The 17,340-nt window shown below is 31.8% G+C and overlaps 2 protein-coding genes across 2 annotated transcripts; both read left to right on the forward strand.

Annotated features, from left to right (window-relative positions):
* The first annotated feature begins 361 nt into the window (after positions 1-361).
* LOC107411464 (SNF1-related protein kinase regulatory subunit beta-3) lies at positions 362-4,712 on the forward strand. Its single transcript, XM_048468912.2, has 4 exons — positions 362-656; positions 888-1,023; positions 4,013-4,101; positions 4,175-4,712. Exons 3-4 carry the CDS (start codon positions 4,075-4,077, stop codon positions 4,499-4,501), a joined length of 354 nt encoding a protein of 117 aa, XP_048324869.2. The 5' UTR covers positions 362-656; positions 888-1,023; positions 4,013-4,074; the 3' UTR covers positions 4,502-4,712.
* Positions 4,713-9,669: 4,957 nt separating this feature from the next.
* Positions 9,670-12,144, forward strand: LOC107411468 (high affinity nitrate transporter 2.4). Its single transcript, XM_016019056.4, has 3 exons — positions 9,670-10,514; positions 11,043-11,158; positions 11,272-12,144. Exons 1-3 carry the CDS (start codon positions 9,705-9,707, stop codon positions 11,936-11,938), a joined length of 1,593 nt encoding a protein of 530 aa, XP_015874542.1. The 5' UTR covers positions 9,670-9,704; the 3' UTR covers positions 11,939-12,144.
* Positions 12,145-17,340: the final 5,196 nt, after the last annotated feature.

A 17,340-nucleotide genomic window follows, 5' to 3' on the forward strand; every position in this document is an offset into this window, starting at 1 on the left:
TTATAACAATCATGCATTTACGTGCAATCTTCCTAATTTTCAAACAACATAAATAAATAAATAAATCAAACAAAAACTGGAATCTGGAAGCACAAATTTTTTAATCCCAAAAACAAAAAGTAAAAATAAGAATAAGCAAGAAAGGAAAGGTTAGAATTGTCAAATGGGAAAACTTAAAAGGCCCAAAAAGGAAGGCACATGGAAGTGTTGAAATTGAAAGATCCAGTTTGATGATTGTTTTGTGTCTGCTTTTATTTCCTTAACACCAGCCTGCAATTTGTAGCTCCCAACATTCTCTCTCACCAATTCTCTGTTTTAATTTATATATATATATATATATATATATATATATATATATATATATATATTTTTTTTTAGCTTTTTAGATGGAAATGGTTCCACATTTTCTTTAAAGTAATCATATATTATAAATATATGCATATGTATATACATAGTTTTTCATTGTCTACTGAAAATTTTGTTACTGCGTGGTAAACCAGCTTGATGTCGGGTTCTCTTGGCGGATTCCTCTAGAGGACTCTCTCTCTCTCTCTCTCTCCCTACTGCTGGTTTCCACAATCATCGCTATTTTTTTAAAAAAAAAAAATTATTTTCCTCTCTAAGTTTCGATTTTCTTTTCCCTTAACGTTTGTCGGGTAGAGAATTTTTCTCTTTCTCATTTTTCTTTTTGTTCCTTCAAATCCCATTGTGGGTCTTCTTATCTGGGGCTAGGTCTTTTTGTTACTGCTTCTACAGGGGAAAAAAAAAAAAAAGTATAGAATTTGGCTTGCAATTGTTAGGGTTTTTGGAATTTTGGGTGCCTTTGTTTTTGCTGAATACTTTATGGCTAGCTTTTAATTTCTTCTGGGTTTGCGTAATTTTTGCAGATAAGACTTGGGTCTGCGAATTTCTATTGTTTATTTGTTTAATCTGTTTATCATAATATATATTTGGTTCAAAAGGAGGTTTGGCACTGAAAAGCGTTTAATTGGTAATTGAAGGTTGGAGCTTCAATCCAGTCAGGTTAGTCATTTCTTCACAGTGTATTTTTTTTTTTAAGCTAATTTCGGTTATCAGTAGATCTTTAGCATATACAGATGTTAGTGTATTGTACAATTTAAGTACATTAATCTTTTTGATATCTTCATGTCTACTTGTGCGGTACCTCTCTGCTTGCGGTACATTCTATGATATATATATATATATGATCTGATGTTTTTAAGAAAGCTTAACTTTTGAGTTTGGTCTCTTCAGATTTCTTTAGTTGGGTGCAACTTTGTGTTCACTTCTGAATTATTTTGGTTTTAGACACATCCTCATATTCAAATTTCTATGCAAGAATGGCGTCTACAAATTTCAGAATTAGGAAATCGAATTTAATCTTCACCTGAAATTGTAGAATGTAATAGATAGATATTTTAAGCTTCCTGTGTTTCTATATGTATGACTTTTTAGGATACCCAAGAATTGTGGAGTTTGATATTTGGTGGAATGGTCGTGGTTTGAACCTCTTATATTCTGTTTTTGTACTATGTGTTGCAGAAATTACATTGTTGCAGTTCAATAGCCAAAAGTATCAGATATGAAAATTTTATCCATATATATTGTATTGTTTATTATTCGGAATTGCATTTTTTCTTAGAAAGGAATCTATATCTCATCCAACCATGCGAATTGGTTTGCATTTTTCTCAGAGGAAATTGTGACCACCGTGGGGATATATTTATTACACTTGTTACTTTATTAGAAAATTTGATAGCTTTAAACTTATCAGAAAAGTAAAAATTTGAATGACTTAAGCACAAATGTATTTGATATGCATACCTATTAGCATAGAACAGATGAATAGGAGTGCGTGAAATATTTTTCTTTTGGTACCACAGCTAGCTTTTACTTCTTGGAAACTACATTCATAACTAAGGTTATCTCATTACCAAGCCATGTAATTTTTTTCATTAGGTTTTATGACGACCTAGCAGGATTTAGCTCTTGTTTATTTATTATACCCAGAATTCTTTATAACCTTAATGTAGAACACCATATCGCTGCCATTACCTTGCATATACTAGAGGGTTGCATTACATATTGGCAAATGTACTTGTTATCAGTAAGATGGATGCTGCCATCTGACACTACTAATCCTTAGGCATAGCCTATGCATGGGATTTATATTAACTGAAGCTTTCCAAGTTTCCACTTTGCAGATAACCTTTAATTGATTTTGAATGAGTCTTTGGTGTTTGACGATTGACATCCAAGATTTTTCCAGCAGGCGTGATGCACTTTAGTTGTTAATGACATAAAAAAGTGCTTAAAAAGTGCTTACTGCAATCCAGAAATATGAATTATAATCTATAAACACTTTTTGTTAACTGAGAGAGCTGAATTATTTTATTATCTCCCTTTTTATTTAGTTATTTATGGGAATTGAATCAGATCCATGTTTTTGCACCCTTAATGAGTCGCTATGGTACTGTGCTATATGCAGATTTGGATAACCTACATTGATTGAAAGTGATATAGAGCTTTAATATTAATCAACTGAGATTTGACAAGCTCCTTGTCTATGTGTGATTCACTATGTCAATGTCATACATGTGCATCGTAAAACGTATGGTGACCATTTATAAAGGGATCTTGGTGGTATCTTCATGTTGTTGGTGATGGTTCTCCGATATACATATATATATATATATATATATAATTTATATTCAGCTTCTTGTCCTGTGGCCATGTGATTGGCTAATTCCTCTAATAAGATTTTTCACTTGATCATAGAACATCAAAGCTAATTCCCATTTTTATATAAGGTGCCTCTGTTGCGATATGCACCGGCATCATGCAGTTTGTTAGCATTTGTTTGATGGAACCACTAACATAGGAATTATATTTTTTCAGTTGTTTAAGCATAAAAGCACCAATGAAGTGTTCGTAGAAGTAATTGTCATGGAATACTTTTTGATTCAGGATTGCTTCAATTTAAGAAATGTTCATATCAATCTAACTATCTGTTATATTAGTGTTAGAAAGGGAAAAGTGGAAATACTACAATTCATTGACATTTTATGGTCCGTTATGAGGTTGCAGAGGAATGTGATTTATGGAATGATAAGGATCTAACTATCATAGGCAGTATATATATATATATATATATGCGTGTGTGTATGTGTTTCACATTCATACAAACCCCTTCCCCTTATGAGATAATAATCTGTAATACATTTAGTCACTTCCTTTGAAAAATAATTTGAAGAGAAAATCAAGGAAATGGGAAAAAGAAAAAGAATTTAGATTGTTTTTCTAGCTGATATCTTTAAGATGGGAACACCAAGGTGTTAGATCTAGTGACAAGCCATGCTTGGATAACTGCACAGGCTGAGAGTTTGAAAGCTATACCTGCTGAATGGCCTCCTTTTCACCTTGAAAATCCCATATAGCTTTTTGGTTGCCTTGTGCATCCAGGACACTGCATATGCTTGGGAAATTAATTAGTAGTTAGTTGCCAATATGCACCAAATTTTCTAAGTATGTGTATTGAAGGTGAGATGGTCAAGATAACGCAACCATAAGATGGCAAGGAGGGAAAGAATATATGATATGACTATTGCATCTTAAAAACAATACTGATAATCTCGGTCAACTTTTGCAAACTGCAGCAAATAATAGGAAGACTGACTTATTTCAAGGACAGCTGTTGTGGAATCTAGCTCATGAAATTCAACTTCATTTACATGTGTCTGCATGCATATTTTTTACCAGTCTTTAGACCTAAACAATTGAGACGGTTATGTTTGGCGAACGCACAGCATTTACTTTCAACCTTTACCTTCATGATTTAAAAAGCTGCAAATTACTGGTTTGTATGGCTGATTAGTAGTTTATAGGATTTATTGAATTTGATATAATTATAACCGTGGGTAGTATTGTGCAATTGCTAAATATATGTCTATACTACACATGCACTGCTACTATCATACAAATGCTCATGGAAGAAAGACTGCTGTCTTTTCAGGCTCATCAAAAATCCTCTGTTGATGATTCTGTGCTGCTAGTCCACCGTTTCATTATTTCAACATGAATAATCCATTCGGTGAACATAATGTAAGCCCATAACCTAAATGAATATGCTGAATTCTGAAATCAAATGGGTCTGAAACAGATAATTTTTGTGCAGGATGAAGCTACTGTGGTTGGATTTGAAGTCCCAAGATCACCTGATTCAAGTTACAACAATGTGTACCCTGGAAATGAAGATGAGGCACGGGATCCTCCTAGTGTTCCTTCGCATCTGCAGCACACTTTGCTGAGCTGCCCTGCAAGCAGTGATTTATCTGCAACCCTTCCATTGCCACAGAATGTGATCCTCAACCATCTTTACATTGAGAACAGGGAGACCCCCAGGTCAGTTGTGGCATTGGGTTTAACTCATCGCTTCCGCTCAAAATTTGTTACAGTTGTTCTTTACAAACCAGTTCAAAGAAGGGGGAGTACTAGCACCTAGTAGTGCATATGTAACATGCGCCCTGATTAGGCTTTGGTTTCTTAGTCCTTGTTACAGTGAAAGTTAGCGGTGATAGACCCGAAATCCAAAATCAGTGGTGAAGGATATTTTTATTGTCACAGAAGCAGATTTTTAGTTTTGGTGCCTTTTATTGAATTTCTTTGTCGACTTGTTAAATACTTGATGTCTATATATTCTTTTAACAGGTAAATGATGTTGGTTCAGCCAGTAATTCATCAAAGTATTTTTCAAATGCATGCAGGTGAATTTTGCATTTGTGCATTGAATGACTTGTGTATGTCGATGAGCATGTCCTCAATTTTTATTTTTATTTTTATTTTATTTATTTTTTTTTTTTTTCGGGTGTGGGTGTTGAGTTTGAAATTTTGCTGCCTAACATTATAAACGACGTGCTCTTTTGCAATCTGGGTTCTTTTGATTGTCTTAGCATCTCTAGCCTCCCGCAAAGAAGTGTTTTCTCAATCCATTCTTATAAAGAGTGAGTTTGGGAGTAATTCCTATAGCCTTAAAAGAGTTTTTATGACTATAAAAGCACTTCCTAAAGTGTTTGACAAATAGAATAATAGTGTTTTTTTTTAATGATTTTATTTGAAGAAACTACCTATTTGGTGATTTTGAATGTCATTTCTTATAGGAAAACTGATTCTTTCGGAAATCAATTCCCAAACGGGCTCTAGTTATCTTCCTTTTATGTTCTAATCCTCCACTCTTTTTTTTTTTTTTTTTTTTTTTGTTGGCGCCTTCCAGAAGATCAATTATTATACCCAATACTTCGACCTAATAAAAAGGAAAGAAGAATGCAAAAACTAATCATTATAACAAAATTGCAATTTATTGGAAGACCCACAAGCTTCTCTCTAGAAATACGTAGTTTATTTGAAGGATTGCACTTTTTTTTTTCTTTTTTTTCTTTTTTTTTTTTTTCTGTTTTTGCTAGTAGAAGGATTACATGTAGACGTTGTTGGCACCACATGATATATATATATATATATATATATATATATATGTATACATATACACATATATGAATTTGATCTTGTGAGGCAATTCAGTGTTATATGACTTTGACATTGTTATTATAATGCTATAATGTTCAGTAGTCAACTCGCACGGTGTATACTTATTCTCAAATAATTGTCGCGGAAAAAGATTTTGTCTATTGCATTATTGATAAGATGTATGAGTCGATGGTGTACCTGAAGAGACAAGATCGGACTCTTATCATTGGATGGTTATATTAAGTGATTTGACGAAAACATTTGTGATATTTAAAGTTATCATCTCAAATTCTCAAGAGGATTATTGCTAAAAACTATGTTAGGCTTAGTTTTCTTGCATATATTCTTGACCTTCTGAGTTGGATATGACACAGACAAAAGTTCGGATGGGGATGAGTTTGTGAGTTGGAATGGGCAAAATATGTTGCTTGACCAAATTCATGAGTAATTGTTTATCTTTTTATTTTTTTAATGGAAGATATATAAACTCTAATGAATTGTGTTAAAACAAATTATAAAGATTTAAACTTTCATTTCATAAAATAAAAAATAATAATAATAAAAAAAATTAAAAAACAAAAAACAAAAAACAAAAATATAATAAAGAGCACTTTGCTCTCTCAAAGGCAAATGGATTTGGCATTACCAAAAAGTTTCTGAAAAAATTAGCTCAAATTTCATATAAATTCCCTACACTCGACAATATTAGTAGTACAGGACTTAAGGGAATTATGAAGGTTGTTCCTTGCTTTTATGCCACTTTATTATAGGAGACACCGAAAAAGATGAAAAAGTGCTGTGGGCTCCTCTCTTTCAGGGTAGAAACTAACATTATAAGACGTATGGATGAATATTGTTGCACCAAACTTGAGTTTTTGTCCTCTTAAAGACAATTCATATAACAATGATTTTTGGATTTTAATCTCCAAATTGCAGGGTTGTTAACATCATCTATCCGATTGGGAAATCACGGTTGAGATTGAAAAGCAGGTATAGACAAAGATTGAAAAATAAAAAATAATAAAATAATAAAAAAGAGATAGAAGATCCTAATTCTTAGATTTAATATCCTCCATTGAAAAGATTTATTGTTCTAGCACTTCATTAACTAGTCCATTCTATTTTTTTTTTTCTTTACCTTTCCCCTTTTATTATTTTTCTTCTTCCTACACATATACTATGAATCTATCAAAAAACTTTAGAATTTAAAATTTAATTCAAAGTTAAATATGAATTTATTGGCATATTAAAAATTCTGTTTAAGAAAAATAAACTTAATTGAAATCCAACAAATAGTAAATTTATTTTTAAAACTCTATCTTTGATGGTTGAAAAAGTAAATCTTAATAATAAAATCATTAGAACCACCTGACATGAATTTGGTCCATATATATATATATATATATATCCATAAATTAATGATCGGTTGGAAGTATGTTTCTAATATAAAATGGTAATATATTGATGTGTCTACTAATTTATAAAGTATTTGAAATGTTACGTCAATTAATAATTCAAAATTAAAATTTAATTGGACAAATAATAACTCTTAACAATTATAAGTGTTGAAGATTGAAATTATACTCCTAACTATGAAAACTATGAAAACTTTATATTTATAAGTTGTATACATGATCCAGAATTAATTATTGCACACGCATGCAGGTAGACACATTAAGGACACCCACATCCATCAACATTCTTAACCATCCATCCTTTTCCCTTTTATAAGCAAATTGATCAACAACTATCTTATATACAAGTTCTTTTAGTAAATACATATAGAAAAGGTCTCATAATAGAAAATGTGAGCAAAGCCTACACTTCTTTTTCAGTTAAACAAATTCCAAACACACCCTCCAAGTTCGACTTCTTTCTCTTCATAATTTTCCAACAAATCACAACCACAAAAACCAAGTCAGTCAGGTTGTCAGAAGCCTTCCTTTTGAAAGATATAAAACTCAAAAGAACTCTAAGAGCCTGTGAAAGGGTAAGACGAGGGTTTGTATTACTATATGTATACATGTCTCCATCAACCCGGCAAAGCAACTATATATATATATATATACACATATACACTAATCGGCTGCTGCAGCTTGTGATTAATCAGGGAAAATAACGTACCATTTGACCTAGAGAGTTCCGTAGCAGTTTGGTGGGCCATTCAGGATGAAACAATGGCATTTTAAAATTGGCATAAAAATTTTATATAAATATTAGGGATTTCAAATGGAGTTGGAGAAAATATAAAAATAGAGTACCGATTATATGATGATTGGCCTTTTCATCGACTTATTGCAAATTCCAGGACTTTAGGATTTTGACAAAATATCTCAAAGTTTTACGCAATTAATCTAAATGTCTACATATATATATATATATATATATACATACACACACACACACACAGACATAAGACTGGTAAGAAATTTGATCAGAGTGTGTATATATAATTAAGCATTATTAATATTAGAGAAATGCATGGATGTAATTCAAAAGAACATATAACAATATTTACAGCCGACATGGTATATATATTTATATATATATGGATTATGAGGTCATAGGTGCACTTGATCTCGTAATTTTCTTGATGAAACAGCTAATTAATGGTCAAATGGTGGTTAATTAAGAACTGTCAAGTATCACATATCCAACTTGGTTCACTGCAATATGTCAACTTGTGGCTATTTAAACTGGAAAAAGAATTTATTTAATTATTTTTTCAAAGGGAAATTAGTAAAAGAAAATGTTTAAGGCTTAATTTATACTTGGTGAATAAAATAGTAGTTTGGTGATTCAAAAAAACGAAAAAAAAAAAATGAAAGAAAACTACTAGTCTTTGATTGCATGGAGATCTGGTGCCAGCCATATCCAACTGGAGACCTTAACGAGTGTGCCTGCTAACTCATACACAAAGAGAAGCATGTTCAATGTCACCCTCCCCAGTAGAAAATATTTTCTTTCTTATAAGAAGCTCTGTCAATTAATGTTTCTTTTTGTAATCAATGAAATTAATCGGATATAAGTTGAACAGAATGACTATAAACTTGGACTATATATTATATACGAGTGATGATCTTTTGATAAGGTTGAAACACATTGATGAGTTTAGTACTAGGCTGCCACATTAAAGAATAATTTAAAACTCAAACCCGCTAGTTGAATAAGTAATAATCTTGAACAATTATCATATTAATATGCATTCAATAGAAGGTGAGCCTATATTTTCAACAAATCAAAACTACCTATGTCATATATATATAAAATTTTTCTAATAAAGGATTCTAATTTTATTAAATAATAAATTGTTATACGATTAAACGTGGGCCATATAAACATCTTAAGTGAACTAAAATCCAGGTTTTATAAGAAATTGGTTTTCTCTCTGTATACACACACACACACACACACACACACACACAATAACAATCAGTGTGCATGTTTATTTCAGCATTGTAAACTAGTCGTATATATAAACAAGACAAAGTCTAGGAATTCATATAATTGCATATTAATGAATATACACTATCAAAAGTACATCCACATTGATTAAAAAGTTAGATTATTAAGATTATTATTATTATTATTATTTTTGCTACGAGTTAATGTGACGCTTAAATTTGGATGTTGCTATTAACATAATATATTCATGAATCTATTTATATATATATGATATAATACTGAAATCACCAGTTTAAAGTATTTATTTGATAATCAAAATTTGGTAATCTGGGTATTTTATTTTTGAAAGACAAAATTTGGTAATCAAGTAAATTTATTATATTTGGATGTGGAAATGCGTGTCAAAGATGTATTAAGGTCATGATTTATTATACATAAACATGGTTAAACAAAGGTAATTAAATTAAAAAAAGAAAACCTAGTTGGCCCCATTTGGAAAAAAAGGGTTATTGATCCTTTGGGATATACGATGAGACTTTTCCCTGTTCATATTAGATGCGGCGAAATGGATTCTATGTAATATTTAATTTTCCCTCTTCATTTCCTGTTTACAATGTCAACGCTTATTTCCAATATAAATACCACACTCCAGTAAGCCTTTTTTCCCAAGACATAAAACAAGGAAACCATTTACTTCATTTCATCAAAACACTATCAAGTTTTCTTTCCCTTTTATATATTTCCTCTCTCCCATTGGGGGGGCAAAAAAAAAAAAAAAAATGACTGACATTGAAGGAGAACCAGGAAGCTCCATGCATGGAGTCACAGGCAGAGAACAAACCTTCGCTCTCTCAGTTGCTTCCCCGATGGTCCCGACAGACACGACCGTAAAGTTTGCTTTACCGGTCGATTCCGAGCACAAAGCTAAGGTCTTCAAGCTTTTCTCCTTTGCTAATCCCCACATGAGGACCTTCCACCTCTCTTGGATTTCCTTCTTCACCTGTTTCATCTCCACCTTCGCGGCGGCGCCGCTTGTCCCCATAATCCGGGACAACCTCAACCTCACCAAAGGCGACATCGGAAACGCTGGCGTAGCTTCGGTTTCCGGAAGCATTTTCTCTAGGCTTGTGATGGGTGCAGTTTGCGACCTGCTGGGTCCCAGATATGGATGTGCTTTCCTAATCATGCTTTCTGCTCCGACGGTGTTTTGCATGTCGTTCGTCTCTAACGCCGGCGGATACATCGCCGTCCGGTTCATGATTGGATTCTCGCTTGCTACTTTCGTTTCTTGCCAATATTGGATGAGCACCATGTTCAATAGCAAGATTGTTGGTTTGGCAAATGGAACTGCGGCTGGCTGGGGGAACATGGGAGGAGGAGCTACTCAGCTTCTGATGCCTGTGGTCTATGAAATCATCAAACGTGCTGGTGCTACTCCTTTCACTGCTTGGAGGATTGCCTTCTTCATCCCTGGCTGGTTTCATGTGATTATGGGAATTCTTGTTCTTACTCTTGGCCAAGACTTGCCTGATGGCAACCTTGGTGCACTACAAAAGAAGGGTGATGTTGCCAAAGACAAGTTTTCCAAAGTTGGTACTCTAATTTTTTATTATTCCTAACCATCATGTCAATATAAAACATCACACACACACACACACACACGAAAATGTCATTAAGAGGCAAATTGCTCACCATTTGGTTGTCAATGGTCATCCATAACCATTAAATCATACAGATGGTGCAGATTTAATAGTTGTGAATGGCTCTTGCCCACCATATGGTGTCTGACTTTGTCCATATATATTAACGGTATTATACACACACGTATATATGTTACAAGATATTTGCATAATAGATAGATTATATATATATATATATATATGTGTGTGTGTGTGTGTGTCTGTGTCTGTGTATAAGAAGTCTTTCATAAAGAATTGAACAAGTTATTACTAGTAATAGGACGGCTATTATTTCTAATTATCAGCAATAGAATTGTGGATAAGATAATTTCATATCTAAGCACTTTCTTACCTGGATATTCAGATATAAATTATGTTGATGTGATAATTTCTATTGTATATAATAAATCTCAAACTAATTCTTGTCCTATTATTCAGGTGTTTTGGTATGCAGTCACAAACTACAGGACATGGATCTTTGTCCTTCTCTATGGATATTCCATGGGTGTCGAATTGTCCACCGATAATGTCATTGCGGAGTATTTCTATGATAGGTTTGTCTTCTTCTCCATACAAGTTTCTCAAAAAGAGTTTTCTAGTAGATGAAAAACTTAATAAAGAAAACTATGACCTAACCGGTATGCCTTATATGATCTGTTTTGAACAGGTTTGATCTTAAGCTTCACACTGCCGGCATAATTGCGGCTTCATTCGGTATGGCTAACATCGCTGCTCGTCCTTTCGGCGGCTACGCTTCCGATAGAGCGGGAAAATACTTTGGCATGAGAGGAAGACTCTGGACACTCTGGATCCTCCAAACCCTAGGAGGAGTTTTCTGCATCTGGCTCGGCCGTGCCAATACGCTTCCCATTGCCGTCTTAGCCATGATTCTTTTCTCCATCGGAGCTCAAGCTGCCTGCGGAGCCACGTTCGGTATCATCCCCTTCATCTCCCGGAGATCGTTGGGGATCATATCGGGCCTCACTGGCGCCGGAGGGAACTTCGGGTCGGGTTTGACTCAGTTGGTATTCTTCTCGAGCTCGAAATTCTCGACGGCGACGGGGTTGTCTTGGATGGGGGTGATGATTGTTTGTTGCACTCTTCCTGTTTCTTTGGTTCATTTCCCACAGTGGGGGAGTATGTTCCTTCCGCCGTCGAAAGACGTCGAAAAATCTACGGAAGAATTCTATTATGGATCTGAATGGACCGAGGAAGAGAGACAAAAGGGTCTTCACCAGCAGAGTCTTAAGTTTGCTGAGAATAGTAAGTCTGAGCGTGGACGACGTGTTGCTTCAGCTCCAACACCTCCAAATACCACACCTTCACATGTTTGATTTCATTAGTCCTTTTTCAATGGAAGCTCAAATATATAACAAGCTGCAAAGTAGAAACCAATAACATTGAAAGGGGATGCCAATATACCAACCCTCATATATATATATATATATATATAAACAGTCCTGATCATATCAAAGTATTAAAAAGTCAGGATGCGATATATATGCAGTAGTGTGTGCTGACATGTCTGCTTCAAATGTTCATGTATTTCCATGAACTTTTTTTTTTAATTTTTTTCCTTTTCTTCCAAGTATAGAGAAGAATCAGAAGTTGCGTATATCCTTATAGAGGATTCTGGGTGTTAGTAGTCAATGAAGAAAGATTCCAATGGAGTTTGTTTAATGGTATCTATATTTGTAATGATATACCTTTTTAAATGCAGATATCTCAATATACACTTGCTTGTGGTACACATCATGATTCATCACCAGGAGTTTGAAAAATTATATATTAATTCCACTTAATTATGGGGCACTCAATGATTGGACAGAATTTGGGATTCTGATTTTATAATTTAGAAGATTCTCTATTAATTATTTTCTGAAAAAGTTGACTTGTCTCTTTTTAGAAACGGAGAGAGAAAATTTATCAAAATTAAAATGTATAGGATGTTGGGTTCATAGCGTCAGCATGAGATCGATGGGATTTTTATTATTATTTTTCTTTTCTCAATAAGATTGATGGCATAATTAATATCAATTAGAGTATTGTTATTTGTTACAATATGTATGATGAACAGTAACATTACCTTTATTAATATAGCAATTATTTGTTGCGGATATTTATTTTCTTTATTTTCTTTTTTTTTATGTCAACCTGTTCCTATCGAATTCCAATTTCATCAACTCCGAAATTGGATAGTTGGAAGACATATTTTTACACCGAGTACGAAACGTATAAATATATATATATATATATATATATATATGTCATCTATGGGAAATTGAATTTATCTGTTTTCTTACGTAGGAACAAGAGACAAAGCCATAGAAATATTTACTGCCTTTAGGACTGATTGATGGTTGATGAAAGGGAGACTTCAACCACTCGAAAGTAGAATCATCAATATTTCAGTAAAAAAAAAAAAAAAATGCAGAACCATCAATAGGTCAAAAAGACTTTAAAATATTAAAAACTAAAAACTATTAATGAGCATATATAGAGTTCAATTTTAATTAGATGTTCTTGCCTGATGAGTCACTCTCTGCTGTGTTTATGTGAAAAGATTGATAACCACTATTTGTTTTTTTTATGTATAATTCATTCGATCAATTCCAATTTCTTTGGACGGCAAAAACTATCAATTTGAGAATGTTGAAAGAGAGCGAGATTGATAGAGAAGACAAGTGCACATACTCAAAGTTGACTTTGGACACCTTGTTTGTGTACTCGGATAACTATTATTATTACTATTATTATTATGAATATACTCGGACAACTTTTATGTATAATGTTTTGGATATTATGTATAATATGTGTATACAAAGTTGGTTTAGTCTGAGTATGACCTATATCCGCAACTTATTAACCTACGGATATCGGCCTCTGATTGGAATTTTAAATTTGTTATATGGTGAATATCGATGTCATTTATTCGCATGTAGACAGTAGAAACCCTGTTGCAATTAAGAATCAAGTTGAATTTTGAATTAAATAAATTAGGTAACAATTTCGTCTTCTCTAACATTATTGTTAAATGTTTATTCGTAGAAGTGGATTAAAAATAAGATATAAGACACTTTTTCACACCCTTAATTTTTCTATAAATTAAGTTTATATAAATTTTTATATAAAGTTCAATTGGGGAAGATAAAAGTCCTTCACTTGACAATGAATAACTTTATTTCAGCAACATGTATATATATATATATATATGTATATTATAAAAACAAAAACTTTATCTGTATTTGATTATTTATAAGAATAATTGCAGTTCAATACAATCCTTACGTTTTCAGGTATTGTTATCTAGATTTTTAATCTAACATTTGTTGCAATTTGGTCAAATTTATATTTTTTTTCTTTCTTTTTCCTTTTTTTTTTTGGGGGGGGTTTTTTTTTTTGGGGGGGGGGGGGGGGGGGGCGCTAAAAGTGCTAAACAACTCTCCTATGCCACGGGTATTAAATTTATTATTTTTATATTAAAAATTGTTATTTTCCATCGAAGTTTGGATTAATTGTGAACCTCTTTGTACGCATTCAAAATTTTGGAAGTTTACATTTTGAACTAGTTCCTCCAATGGGGCATGGGGATATAATTTGGACTCAAACTTGTGGATAGTCCATAAAAAATAAAAAAAAAATAAAAAAATAAAATGTATAGATTGTAGAACTAGAATCACCACACTTGTCGAATTCAGTTAATATATAGGACTTGCTCTTAAATCTTAATGAATGAAAATATTCGAAAAACTGGATTTTGTTGCATAGACAGTATGATACCAATTATTTCTTATTAAATAATTCTCAGATTAATTCCAACAAGGAAAAATAAAAAAGGAGAACATACTCAGATAAATAATGGGGGGACTTACCTGATCAGTATTCAGCACCAATGCCTTGTAGAGAATTTCATCATCAGTGTTTAGTGCACAAGTCAACGTGGTCAATCTAGAGATTTAGATTACGTAAGGCTTTTACATATATAGTTTTTTTTTTCTTTTCGTTGAAATCAAAATAATTTTAACTTCTCAAATATGTTTAGAGCTTTTTGGCTTAATTTTCTTTTTTGTATTTCCATACTATCATCTTTACAATTATATTTAAAAATCAAATTAAACTGTTTACATATATTTTTCATAGTAAAGAAAAGTATAACTTGATTAATTGAGGATTACATAGGATGTGTTAGATAATAAAATTTTTAACTACACTTCTTTTAAGTTTTAATTTCCTTATAAAACTAGTTTGGACCCAATAGTATGGCTATAGAGAGGTTTTATATAGTTTTTTCCTTTTTGTTGAAATCAAAATATTTTTAGCTTCTCAACCATGTTTAAAGCTTTTCTTTTTTGTTGAAGCCAAAATATAAGCACATTTGGAGCTTCTTACCTCGAAACTTTTTGTATAAATACCAAATTATAATTTGCATATTTTTTTCTAATAAAAAAATGTATAATTTGATTAATTAAGGATTGCATAGGATAAGTTAGATAATAGAATTTTTAACAACATTTCCTCTAAGTTATAATCTCTCATAGGAATAAAACTAATTTGATCCCAATAGTATGACTAGAAAGATATTTTGTTGTAATTAATAGGATAATTCTAGACTCACCAAAATTGTTATCCAAAATTTTAATTGCCCATGGGTTGATATTGTTTTGTTGTAATTAATAGGATAATTCTACACTCACCAAATTTGTTAACCAAAATTTTAATTGCCCATGAGCTGATATTGTTTCATTGATTTTTACCTCCTATGATTATAGACACTATTAATTTACATCTTGTAATGAATAACCATGTCAAATGCTATATCATGTGGTTTAAAATTGTGGTGAAGTTCGTTTATTCCTTTAGCATTACTATAATTAATACTCTACCTTGCTGGATCTCTTTCTTGTCACTTTTTAAGTGTTTTTCTTTTGCTTAGTTTTTTTTCTATCTCTATTATCTGAATTTTATCATTTTAATTTCCAAGGAATTAATAATAGCAACTATTTTTAAAATGATGACCTTTTAATCACTCATCTAAATAATCTTTTTTCTTTAAGATAACTTATTATATACATAACTAAAAGAAAAAATAAACTAATTAAGCATATAAAGAATAACTATTTTTTAGATGATGTGAGATTCTATTACTATTTGGATAAGGAAAATCCATTTATATATGTATATATATATATAATGAGGTTTAAGTGAGGATATCCTCAATATTTGAAATTGAGAATGAAATTGTTTTATTACAATCTTTTTAGCCGAGTTACATCTAACCCACATGAATGACACCTAATCTAACGATCTTAAATGATCAAGCTCTGAGGATATCCACATGAGCTGTACTTAATATACATATATAACATCTTTTTTATGAACGATATATATATATATATATATATATATATAAGAATTTTCTATATATATATCAAGACATCTTGATGGTTTTTCAATTTAGACCTTATTTTTTAACCTTTAGATTATTTCAAGGATTGAGATATAAAATGATGTTTGAAGCTTAAATAAACCTAAACATGGACTACCCCCCCCCCCCCCCCCCCAAAAGGTTTTAATACATTACCTAACTTATTTAAACAACCAAAACATTTTTAAATCTTAACTCTTAATCAATTCAAAGGTTAATGATAAAGAATCCAGATATTTTCTTCATCAAAACGTTTTAATGAAAAACTGACTATATATATATATATATAACATGTTAACTTAATAGGTTTCATACGATAATATTATACCAAGTTGATAGTCCCATCATAAAAGACTAGTACATTTACACAGATAAATGTTCCTCTTAAAACTACTTTCTTGCTTGTACTTAGAATATAGATGGCATCTTAATTAATGAATATAAAACTAAAAAACTTAAATAGGAATACTGTAATCTTATGCATTCTTATTATAAATAAAAATTATATACTGACCAATAGTGGCTTTACTTTAACTAAAAATATAAACAATTAGTTAGTACATCATTTTGCACAGAGTTCATAAAGTCAGATAATTAACCATGACTTACTTGTTTAGGAAACCAATAGTTGCTTGCCGCATTCATATTAAAGTAGTAATGTGTAAATCATGTGTTTTTTTATTTTTTATTTTTTAATAATACGGTGGGAATGGGATAGACAAATGATTTATTTGGTGGAGTTATCTTCTGCTTTCTCAACAAATACCAACTCAAAAACAACTTTGACCCATCAAGGAACATGCGCTGTACTTTTATGACATATCTCGTTTTCAATAAAAGCCAAGAAGATTCAAAGTATTTTCATCATAAAAAAATAAAAATAAATAAAAACAATGAATATTCAAAGTATCTCTTCAACTTAAAATAAATAAAATAAAAGAAAGAAAAGATTCAAAATAATTCCCTTCCACCTGTATCCCTATAATATTCTTTCCATCACTAGCTATGGACTTAACAAAATTCAAGACGAACACGTTGCAACAGTATCTGTTTATTGAAAGGTCTAGATATGGGCTGCCTTCAAATAGTTTGGAAACATGTAGCAGTGTATCCAAAATGGACAGGCAAGAGTCAATGGCAGACGTTGTACAGCATAATTGAAACATGAGGAACTCCAACTCCATTCAAGGACTCGAATTGCAGATCATGAATTGCTTTCACTTTTCTAAAGAATATCTAAGCCACCCTTCATGTCTTCCTCCTATAGATTATCTGGTAAACCGTACAAGTCTTTTGCGTTTTGAATAAACT

Source organism: Ziziphus jujuba, chromosome 10, assembly GCF_031755915.1.
Source record: "Ziziphus jujuba cultivar Dongzao chromosome 10, ASM3175591v1".
In the NCBI taxonomy this organism is placed as follows: Eukaryota; Viridiplantae; Streptophyta; class Magnoliopsida; order Rosales; family Rhamnaceae; genus Ziziphus; species Ziziphus jujuba.

Excerpts from the sequence above, each read along its gene's own strand:
- LOC107411464 (XM_048468912.2), top strand. The coding sequence starts at position 4,075 with ATGAATAATCCATTCGGTGAACATAAT. Across the intron at positions 4,102-4,174 it reads ATCCATTCGGTGAACATAAT|GATGAAGCTACTGTGGTTGG; the intron begins GTAAGCCCATAA and ends ATTTTTGTGCAG.
- LOC107411468 (XM_016019056.4), top strand. The coding sequence starts at position 9,705 with ATGACTGACATTGAAGGAGAACCAGGAAGCTCCATGCATGGAGTCACA. Across the intron at positions 10,515-11,042 it reads CCAAAGACAAGTTTTCCAAA|GTGTTTTGGTATGCAGTCAC; the intron begins GTTGGTACTCTA and ends CCTATTATTCAG. Across the intron at positions 11,159-11,271 it reads GCGGAGTATTTCTATGATAG|GTTTGATCTTAAGCTTCACA; the intron begins GTTTGTCTTCTT and ends TGTTTTGAACAG.